The 12,092-nt window shown below is 35.7% G+C and overlaps 1 protein-coding gene across 1 annotated transcript in view; it reads left to right on the top strand.

Moving 5' to 3' along the window:
• Positions 1–12,092, top strand: part of Tmtc1 (transmembrane O-mannosyltransferase targeting cadherins 1) — a 253,580-nt gene that overhangs the window by 127,270 nt on the left and 114,218 nt on the right. The window contains 1 exon segment of the mRNA XM_047550906.1: positions 3,698–3,887. Coding sequence (XP_047406862.1) covers positions 3,698–3,887 — 190 coding nt within the window.

Genomic DNA, 12,092 nt, shown 5'->3' with positions numbered 1-12,092 from the left:
GATTTCTTAGCAAAAAAATTTTTGCAAAGGCAAAGAACAGAATCTGTGTATATTTTTTTCACTTTAAGTACTCTTGTTTTTCTTGATTAAAAATGTAGATTTCGATTTACAGAAATCTACTGTTTCACCAGGTCCCACTCAATGGACGCCACGTGCCCACAGCCTTCGCTTCCCCTTTCCCTTTCACATATGTCTGTCATGAAACCTCTTTAGTATTTCCTGACTTATCAGTGAAAATGCATGACTAAATTGTTTAAGTTGAATTCCCGCCTCTCTGTGCTGTATATTTCATTTTGTTGGCAAGATGTTCTAACAGTTTTCCTCCTGTTAGCAGAATTTATAGTAGTAAATTGGTAAATAATTCATTTTGGCTTTGCTCTGGCTTTAAAAAAAGAACCCGGCAGGGCAGAGATATTCCACAGATTATTTGGTTTCTGAAATTTTAGCAGAAATAAACAAGATGATTAGCTTGAATGTAATGCATAGTCAAGGAGTTAAAAAGAAATATTCTAGTTGTTGATTACAGCTAGCTCTACTAGCCCTCCCTAAAATGTAATTAGCTTTTGGAGTGATTCCAAATGGCTTCTTTATGCTTAAACTTGCAAAATTTTCCAGTGCTATGTCAATATTTCAGATAGTACTTAAAGAGTTTATTAGCAACATGATCTGAATCCATATGCACTAGAAGATAGAGACTCTGGGTCTGTAGATGTAACACATATTTTTTTAAGAGGGAACCTTGGGGTAAGTTAATAGTCTTGACCTTCCTCGTATTATAGCAATTGCTTTGAGTTCTCTGGTTTACTTCACTTTTTAAACATATTTGAGTTACAGACTGTGTAAAATGTCATAATCAACTTTCAAAAAAATTTATATAGCTACATTGAAATTATACATTTAAAATATATTCTTCATTTTTGCTTTTTGCCAATACAACACAAGTGTAGAAAACATAAGAAACTGAGGACAACTTTCAAGGCAAAGCTTAAATATTAATTAAAAATTAAAATAAGATATTCTGTGTAACACTGGCAGATATGCCATTGTCAAGCTGCAAGCTAGAAATAAAAAAAATTTTTAAAAAATTCTTTAGCCCTTTTCCCCCCATTTAAGGTTTTTATTAAATGAAAACAAATGAAATATGCACAAAAGTAAAGACAGTGGCATAAAGAGCTTCCACATACTCTTCATTCATAACAATCATAACCATGGCCATCATGTTTCATCCATATCCTATGTTCTCATCTTCTCTCTCCTCCCCAGTTAATTATTTCAGAGCAAATCCCAAATCTTGATTTTGTTAAAATCAACTTACTTCTTATGTGTGTGTTTTTTTATATGTTTCCAAAAGACAAGCAATGGTACTATAACCACAATACCATTATCACTCTTTGAAAATTGATGATTCTCTATATCCAATTCTGTTGCCAGTCAACATTTCATTTTTTCTAATGTCCATAAATGATTAATTTTAATAATAATTTGCTTGAATTAGCATCTACACAAAATCTGCACCTTCTTTGGTGTCAAGTCATTTTTAACTTATAGATGCTTATTATAAAGTATTTGCTTAAGAAATTGGGTCATTTGTCCTATGGTGTTTCCTGCTTTTTGGATCCCCACATTGCATCCCTGGGAGTCTTATGACATGTACTATCATTTGCTGTATGTGCAGTGAATGCAGTTAGTTTTAGGACTTGATAAAAGTCAGGATTTGGGTTTTGTTTTTGAAAAGACTACTTTGTATATATTTCTATCAGAAGGACATTAGGTTCTTCATCTCCCCTTTTGTGATGTTAAAATTGTTTAGTCATTTCTGGGCACCTGATTTAGTCCAATCCATCCATTATAAAGTACATAATCTTAATAATTTTAGCAACCATTGATGATCATTGCCTAGATCTATTACTCCAAAAGGAATAATTTTTTTAAAGTAATTTTTAAGGGCCGGGGTGTAACTGTGCAACAGGGCTGCTTTATTTTCCCAAGGAGTTTGGTGGTTCAGCTTTTGCCTGTAAAGCCCAATCCCAGAGAATCTTCTGGAAGATGAAGAACATCACCTGGAAGCTCTGTAAGGAGAGGAGCCCAAAGTGATGCCACCAGCTTTCTGTGGGGAAGACTTTTTTATGTGACAGTTTCACAGGTACAAGCCTAAAAAGGAAAAGGCAATTTTCATTTTTGTTAAATGACAAAGCCTGTATTTCATCTCAATTTTAGTTTTATTAAAAATTATAGCAGAGAGGAAAGTGTTGAGAAACCCCACTGAATTATCCCCACTCCTTCTCAGTTCTCTGTTGGAACTTGTGGGTACAGGCAGTGAAACATGATCTACAGTAACTGTCCCCTTGATGGTGGTGGATGATTTTCTGTGGCCAACCTTCAAGGAAAAGGAAGAAAGGGAAGGTTGGAAGGTCTGGGAAAGGCAGCTACATTGACAGGAATTCAAGCTGCATTGACCCTGAATGCTGGACAGTAACTTAGAAAACATCTGATCTAACCTCTGTCAAACCAAGATTCCCTCCAGGAGTCTGACGAGTGGGGGATGGTCTGTCTTCCACTGTGTGTACTTACTGTATTCATCTTATATGCCTTTTCTATTTAGTGTGTTCCATTTTTACTACTGGGTAATACATTCCAAGAGGACAAGGAATTATCTATTTTTTCCATTTAATCCCATATAGGAGGCAGAAATAAACTTATTTGGACATCAGCTTAAGTGGTGAAAATAGCTTTCTCTCTGTGACTGTTGACATAGGGGAAGAAGCTGAGCCTTCTGGTTTGTGCAGGGAGGTGGACCTTTTAAAAGGAGGTTGGACAAGAGCTGGGACCTGAGCTTAGCAGAGTCCCGATAGTGAAAACTAGAGAGTTGGTCTGTGTAAATGCCATTGAACCAGCTGTTAAGTTAGGAGCCTGACTGGCAGTTGTTAAGTTAGGATCCTGTCCTCTCACAGAGACTGAATGATCAAGGCTGGGACCTTCCTGATGTTTGCATTTCCAAGGAATGGCTCTTGGATCCTGAGAGAGATGTTTCTGAGTTGTAAGAGATATATATTCACAATCCTAAGCTCTTTTTCATAAATGCTCTAAGAAAAGGAAGTGAGGAGCCTATTGTTAGGTGTTGACTAGACCAAAGAATAAATTCTTCTGGCAGCTTTGTGATTTCTCATGCAGGTGTTTTAGTGGGGGAGTGTCTGTATCAATTTCTTATAAAAATGCTGAAATATTTTCACATCTATTGCAAGATTCTGGGTACTGTTAAGAAGGGACATTTTTTTAGCTGGGTTTGGTGGTGTATGCCTATAATCCTAGCTACTCAGCTAATTTTTCCAGCTATGTTTGGCTCAAGAGCGCCCCCAAGTTCAATCCCCAGTATTTGGGGAGAGCCGGTCATATGCTTTCATCAAACTCTTCCTTGCTGGCATTTATCTAGGTCATAATGTACTTATTTATTTGCATGGGAACCGTCTTCATTTGTTCACTATCAAAAGGTCAGCATCTGACCCAGTGGCTGGAAGCAATTTCATCTATCCTGAGATGATCACGTCAATGAAAAAATGAATGGCTTAACATCTTATCTTGTCTTCTCCTATAAAATAAAAATGACAGAGCAGAAATACAGTTTAATAAAAACATAGTAAATGTTTGCAATATGTCATGAATCTGAGTTGTGTTTTAGTAATTTTTTTTTTCTTTGTAGATTCCTTACTTATTCCTACCTCTTGGCCTTCAATGTGTGGCTTCTGCTTGCACCTGTTACCCTGTGCTATGACTGGCAGGTGGGCAGTATTCCTCTAGTAGAGACCATCTGGGACATGAGGAACTTAGCCACCATCCTTCTGGCAGTTGTGATGACCTTGTTGAGCTTACACTGCCTAACTGCCTTCAAGGTAATTTTCTCAAAAATCAAATGGACCTTGTGTATGAAGATGGATATTCTATGTTCATTAATGTTCTTTTTTAACAGAGGTCTGGGTCTAAAATCTGGTTGTTCTTACCTACAAAACTTTGTGTATTTAAAGTTTTCCTAATGGGTAATTTATATTTTAAAGACCTTAGCAGTGTTAGCAGATCATGCCCACCTTAGTTTTATTTTTGCTACCCACTTCATAGAAATTGAATCTGAAGTTTTGCAAACAAGTTTTCTCCTAGCTATGATTTAATTTTTGAAGTAATTTGTTTGATTTCATGTAATTTAATTGATAAATCACGATAAATAATATATTTACAAATACTTAAAATACGACTAAGTTTCTACTTACACAAAATGACTGACTAGTTGGGTGATTATTTATTTTCCTCTTCTTCACACTAAAAAGATATAAAACTGTACAAAATTATTAAATGCAGCTATTTCAAAAATGACCAAAAGTAGTAAAGAACTGAAAAATGTTCACTTACCAAAAAACTGCTATCACACTGGTGAAAAATGCCTCTTGCTTAAGGGTATTCCCATCCTCCCAGATCTGGTGGTAGAGATTCACAGGTTTACTATTTGGAAGTGGCTGATTTGGTTTGGGAGGGAAGCAGGACGGCTAGAGATTTCAGGGGGAGATTTTGCAAGCAAGAAAACCATGGGGGGACTGAGATAATATATACTCCGTGCTTTCACGGCTAACTGCTAAGCAACGTGTGCACATGTAACTCCCTAGGGAACCTAAGCTGAATTAAAAGCTGGGAGACTTACTTAATTACTTCAAGTCTGAATGAAGTCTTGAACCCATACCCAGATCAGGTAGCAGAGAGTGAAAGCTTTACTTATTTGAGTCATCTCTGTATAACCATTGTCCAAATCCTTGACTGATCACAAGCCATGAAGGCAAAAAAAGATCCCCAGACATCCAGGTAGAAGAAAAAAATAAATAAACCGAACAAAAATTTAAGCACTTGGCAGAGAAACATATTTTCCAGTTTGAGTCCTGACAAGTTCATCAATTATTTTAAAAACAGTAAAATCAACAATTTATAAGAACAAATAGAATCCAGAGTTACTACAGTGTATGACTTACAGTGCCTAATTTTAATCAGAGATTACTAAATATGAGAAAAAATGGGAGAGTGTCACTCAAACTCAGTGGATAAACAAGAAAAGAGAAAAGAAGCATTAGGAAATGGAATAGAAATGAAATTCCAGATTTATGCGTTTGATTTTTCTTTTTGGACAAATTGCCAAGGTAATTCAAAGGAGGAAAGAATACTCTTGAAATAAAAGATGTGAAAATAACTGAATATGTATAAGGAAAAACCTTAACTTCACTTTATACTGTACACAGAAATTAATTCTAAGTGGATTTGTAGTGTTAAATAGAAGAACTAAATAAGACCAAAAATTCCAAAGAACCAAGAGCAGGAAAATCTTTGGAAATTTGGGTTAAACAAAGATTTCTTAGAACACATAAACTAAAAACTGTAAAAGAAGAAGTTCATAAATTGGACATCATCAAAATTAAAAGTTTTGTTCATCAAATGATAATGTTAATCAAATGAAGAGGCAAGCCACATATTAGGAGAAAATATTTTAAGACATATATCTGTGAAGAACTTGTATCTGGAATATTTAAAGTGCTCAATACTAAACAAAATAAACCTTATTAAAATGGGTTTCAAGTGAGAGGGTTAAAATATTCTATTCTGGTATATTAAGGTACAACCACTTGAAAAACTGCAGGTGCAAAAAGGTCATTCTGACCTTCATGATTTCTCTTAAAAGCAGAAGTTCCTATGGGAAAGACATTCTACCTATACTACAGGGAAAAGCAATGTCTTTATCTTCTAAGAATGAGAAGGCAGAACTGAAAATTCTTTTTAATTATTGCTTAAATAACTCTTCTCCTTTAAGTCTCCTTACATACCTTAGTCACATTCTCATCTTTTACTCTTCTTTGTCCAATCCAACATATACGTAACTGACTTTAATTGCTTCTGTGGGCTCCTATACCACATGAAACTTGTAGTCTTTTCTCCTGATAATCTTTGTTATTTTAATATAAGTCTTGGATGCAGACTTTAATATTTTAATGTAAGAAGATGGAGTTGGAGTTTTGCTGCCCCTATAAGACACTTCACAAAAGAAGATACACAGAGATCAATAAATATATGAAAAAAATGCTCATCATCATTTGTCTTTAGGAAAATTCAAATGAAAACCAGAAAAAGATACCATTAGAATGAATGTCATTAGCAAGACTCGCAGTACTGTGTTGAGCAGTGTGCAGTGATTGGAACCCTCATACTTGGCTGGTAGGAATAAAAACACTTCAGCCATTTTGGAAACTTTGGCAGTTTCTTAAAAAGTTAAACATAACTTTAAGCAATTTTACCCACCAGTATTTACTAAGAAGAAATGAAAACATATGCCCATACAAATGTTTTATATGTGACTCGTCTTGGCAGCTTTATTAACAATAGCTGAAAATAAAAATGAAAACACTCTAATGATCTCAATTTGTAAATGCACAAACTCAGTGTCATAAATTGCTCAGAAATTTAAACAACTGAGTCATAAAACAACGTGGATAAACCTCATACCGATTATGCTAAGTCAAAGAGCTTTGCCAGACACAGAAGACTGCATCCTGAGAAACTTCCTTAAACCAAACCCGACTCCATCTTATCTCACTGTCATTTTGAAAAGTGCATTGGCTGGATGTGCATGACTAAACTGTCTCCCTGATTCTGTCCAGACAAGTCTTTTGACTGCCACAAAATGACCCAACAATTCTCCATCCTCATCAGCCAGTCCAAAATTTTTCCTAACAAGGGACCCAAGATCAGAGGACTTCTAAATTTTTTTTCGTTTTTCATATTTCTTTATTATACTTACCCCTGCCTCCCAAGCAATGGCTTTTTAAAAGAAATTTTTAAATTTTATTTGTACTAATTAGTTGTACATGACAGTAGAATGCATTTATACATTTTGATAGATCTCGATTCCTTAAAAAAGGTTTTCCCTCCATAGTGCCTTGCTGGAACACACATTGTGTCCATTTGCCCTTGGTTGCATGTAAAAAAGTATGATTCCTCTTCTTGAATAAACACTTTCCCTGCTTATATTGTAGCGTGGTTCCATGATACCAAATGATTGCACTGGTATGAAAGTCTGGAAAAGGCAGAATTATAGTGACAGACATGTGGCAGTAGGAATTAACTGTGAAGAGTCTTGAAAGGGCTTTTGGAAATTTTTGCATGCTTTTTGTTGCTGGACCCACCTGTATATATCAAAATCCATTAACATGAGCAGTAAAAATGGGTGAATCCTATTGTATGTGAACTGTATCTCAATAAAGCTATTAATGCTTAAAAATGTTACAAATAGATTAAACACTAGAATGAACATAGAACTGAAATTTAAGTAAAGAGTGTAAGATCTGATCCTGAAAATTTAGTGAAAAATATTTCAAATGATTGAAACATCCTATTTTTTTTATTAATGTAAAAGTCACATAATACATAATTAACCATTTAAAAAGTACAACTTAGTGGTCTTAGTATATTCATAGCATTATGCAACTCCTAGTTTTTTCTAGTTTCAGAGCTTCATCATCCCATAAAACATTTCCATGCCCATTAAGTAATCCCATCCAGCTGTTACCCTCTCATCTGCTTCCTGTCCCTATGGATTTGCCTATTGTGGATATGTTGTATAAAAGGAATTTTATACAGTATGTGACCTTTTGTGTCTGGCTTCTTACACTTAACATAATATTCTTGAAGCTCATCAAAGTTGAAGCATGCATCAATACTTTGTTCCTTTTAAGGGTAAATAGTATTTCTTTACACTTATATGCTATAATTTGTTTACCCTGTCCTTCAGTGATGGATTGCTTTTTTTTTTTTTTTTTCTACCTTTGGGCTATTAAATATAGTGCTGCTGTACACATTTGTGTGCACATTTCTCTGTGGACATGGGTATATAACTAAAGCAGGAATTGCTGAGTCATATAATAATTCTATTGTTAACTTTTTGAGAAATTGCCAAACTGTCCTCTTTCCTACTGCCCACAGTGGCTGCCCAATGTAGAAGGGTTTCCCCTTTCTCTAAATTCTTGCCAACACTTATTTGTTGTTATTTATTTATTTATTTATTTATTATTTTTTGTTGTTGTTTTTTGTGGTGCTGGGGATTGAACCCAGGGCCTTGTGCATGGGAGGCAAGCACTCTACCAACTGAGCTGTATCCCCAGCCCTACTTTTATTTTGACTGAGGACATCCTAGTGAATATGAAGAGATATTTCACTGTGGTTCTGACCTGCACTTCCTTGGTGATCAGTGAACATTTTTTTATATGACTACTGGCCATCTCTTTATCTTCAGAGGAATGACTTTTCAAGTCCTTTGCCCTTCTTTTAATTAGGTTGTTCATCCTTCTGTTGTTGAGTTGTAAGAATTCTTTTTATGTCTAGTATATTAAACCCCTAAAAGAGATTTTATTTCCTAATATTTTCTCTCATTCTGTAGGTTGTCTTTTCACATTCTTTTGATGTCTTTTGATGCCCAGAAGTTTTCAGTTTTTATGAAGTTCACATTACCTGTTTTCTTTCAGAGATCATGAAGGTTTACCACTGTGTTTTCTTATGAGAGTTTTATGACTGTTGCCCACATTTAGGTAATTGTTCCATTTTAAATTAAAATTGTTTTGTATGTGGAGTGAAGTAGGGATCCATCTTCATTCTTTTGCATATAGTTATCCAGTTTCCTTCTGTACTGTTTTCTAAGAGTTTATTCTTTTCCCCAAATGCCTTGTCTTAAAGTAAACATCGCTGTTGCATTTTTGTCAATCAGTTGTATGTATAAAGGAAGGATGATGTGAAAAACCATTCTGGAGAAATTGTGGCCTGCCAACTGGTTAACTAAACTTGGACTCAAATTTCACCTTTTTAGTCTACCTTCACTGCCCAACTTAAAATGAAGCCACATACTCTCCACTCCTTTCCTCATCTCCCTTTCACTTTTCAACTTTCCTTCACTATTGTTTCTGAAATGTTGTATGATTTGGTTATTTTATTAATTGTCTGTTTCCACCAAGAGGACAGAAATTTTGTTTACAGCCTTGTTCACTGTCATGTGTCTAGCATGAAGTTGTGCCACATGCAGTGTTCATGACCTATATCTTACTGATTGCTGTCCAGTGTTAAGTAAAATGTAAGAAGTTATCATTTCTCTTCAATTAGATATTTCTATGCAGTATGCAGAGTATGTAGAATTTTGTTATTTGTAGTATTTATTTATTTAAGTAATCTGTATCTAAGACCCATAAGAGCATCATGCCCAATAAAACTATGCAGTGTTTGGGGTGAATATGAGGTTTGTTTTATTAGGATCTGACCTTAGCCCATGGCTTGGCTTGCCTGCTGGATTGTTAACTGATCTTCAGGAACAGATGCAGTGAAGGCTGAATTGGAATGTCAGTAAGGGTTTTCCTTGACTCCTTCTTAACTAATTAAAGAAAATGGTGAGTCCCACAGGCTGTCAACTCCATCAGATGTGTTAAATAGGAACATTTATGATGGCAATAGACCCCACACACAGGCAAGCCTTGATCCTCCCCAGGGTCTTTGGTAACATGAATGAATGGCAACTTCCTCCTAGGAAGGCTCTTCATCCTTTTCTTTCATGGAATTTGTTTCAAAGTTACTTCAACTTATGGTGAAAAAATTACTGCATTTCAGCTATGAAGATAGTAAGACTTGGGTCTTCTGTGGTAGCTTTTATCTTGAAAATTCTTTGCAAACATTAACTAGAGCCTTCAGTAGTTCTTGAAGGCCATTTAACATATTCTTCATTTTTTTCTTTGAGAGGTTGGAGACAGAGGTTTAGCTTCTAGCTTCTGTTTCTGTGGCCTGGCTACTCTTTTCTTGATTTCCTTACACACTACAAGGGAGATGGGAATCAGGTCTTAAAAATCAGGGTCTCCTGCTAGTTAGCAACCTTCTAAAGTGGGACTAATACTGGTTTTTTCTGTGCGATGGTTAAGGACTTTGACTCCCATGAAAAATAAGATTCGACTTCAATGAAAATAGAGCTCTTCCTTTTTTTGGATATTCTTCTGTGTTAAAAAGAATGGGTGAAATGTTTGTAATAATGTCAGCAAAATAAGCACAGGTGTGCCTAACTAGAGTACTTACAAAGAATAGTATATGAATAAGCCTTGAGTTGAAATTATTTTATAATCCCTGGCAATGTTCTTAAATTTTGAACTAGCGAGACTATATAACACATTGTCAGGGGAAAACATTATTGGAAAAACAAGCATATGCACTGAGGCCAAAGAACCATGGAAAATATTTCTTGTTTCCACTTTGGATTGATCCTCAGTCATACCCAATCAACCTTGGCTTATATGGAGGGGAGAATATATTCTCATTAGCCTCACCACTTCTTCTCATCGTGTCAGTATTGAACAAATGCCTCATAGTTGCTGGGTTTAGAACAGTGAACAGAATGAAGGTCCTGCTGCAGGGAGCTTACGCTTAAACACTTTAAATTGTCTCTGTGTGTCACGTGTTAAGTCGTGTCAAGAGACTTCACACAGGCAGTGAAATTTGAGCAGAGGCATGAAAGACGTGCAAGTGTGTGTGGGGAAGAACATTCCATGTAGAAGGAAAACAGTAATCAAGCTCCTAAGGCAGGAAGGAACTGGAACATTTGCAGATGGCAAGGGGGCTAATGTGACCGAAACAGAGCGAGCTGGGGTAGAGTGTATGAAATGACGGATGGTTTCAAGGAGTTGAAGGAGTGTGTGTGTGTTTGTGTGTGTGTGTGTGTACATAGGCATACACACATGCACATAGGATTGAGACTGTATTGTTTTAAGCCATTGCCTGTCTTCCCTTCTCCAACCATGGCCCTTGCCAGGCTATGGAGGGTAGGAAACAAGATTAGGGCAAAGAATTTAGGTCCTGTTTCTGCTCCAGTGTGTGCTTGTAGAGAATAGGAAATGGGGATTGAAGAGAAAGGACAGCTTTAGAGTTCAGTAAGTGATCTAAAAAATACAGAAATCTTTCCTTTGCTGATATTAGCCAGGGTTGTTTTTGTTTTGTTTTGTTTTGTTTTTGTTGTTTTTTTTTTTTTGCTTTGTTTTGTTTTGTTTTGTTTTTAGTATCACTTTGGGCAATGTTTATGTTCACAATCTTTGTTTCTTCTCCAACTGATCCCAGAACCCACCTTCTGACTTCTTATCTTGTTATCAACCAGGACACTGGAAGGGTTATGCATACTCTGTTCTGTAATAATTTTATTTATACTTATTAGGATTTATATTAATAGTTTAAGTTTGCAAAACTACAAATGAATAACATGGAAGAGATAAAATAACAAATGTATTATCACCCCCAATGCCCACCCTTCATAGGCTTCCATTGAATATTTGTTTTTGTTCATTTTTACACTTACTGAAAACAAGAATAAGTTCTTTCTTTTATAGAATTAAGTTAGACACTATTACAAATTGCAGGGAGTTCTGGGCTTCTTCTATATCCAGCTGACTGTTTGTATAGGTCAGCCACGTAGGGGATAGATATTTGACCTTTGATGAGATCTTGTGCAGAATTGTATGGGAAAACTAAGATACAGAATGTAAATGTTCCCTTTCCCTCAAAATAGCTCACAGAATGAATTTAGAGATTGTTTTTAGTTTGTTCTATTTTCATAGCATAAGAAATTTAAGACCCCCAGTAGTAATTTTTTTATTTATCACAGAAAATCTCACTTGGCATCTTTGAGAATTTTAAAGTAGAATTCGTCCTGCTCCATGGCTTTTTTCCATCTTCTCTTCCTACCCACGCCTTTATTCTCTAGGCATATATTTGAGCTTATGTGATGTAACGTTGAGAACAATCTAGAAATTCATTATTGCACTGAGTTCTTTTTAACAGTGAATTTTGAAGTGAGCTCATTTTTTCTCAAACTCTGTGTTAAGGGTCATCACTCTCTGGGAATGTATGGACAGCAGACAGGGTAGTAGCGATGAGGGCTGTCGCTTTAGTATTTTCTACGAACAGTGAGTGCTTATACACCAGGAGAACCATAGGTCGAAAATACACTGGGGTTTTTCTTTATGACTCTTACAGACTTTATGTCAGATTGGTGACTTGCA

The sequence above is a fragment of the Sciurus carolinensis genome, chromosome 4 (genome assembly GCF_902686445.1).
Source record: "Sciurus carolinensis chromosome 4, mSciCar1.2, whole genome shotgun sequence".
NCBI classification, from domain to species: domain Eukaryota; kingdom Metazoa; phylum Chordata; class Mammalia; order Rodentia; family Sciuridae; genus Sciurus; species Sciurus carolinensis.
Note: the sequence above shows the minus strand (reverse complement) of the source record. Positions and strands in the feature narration are given on the sequence as shown.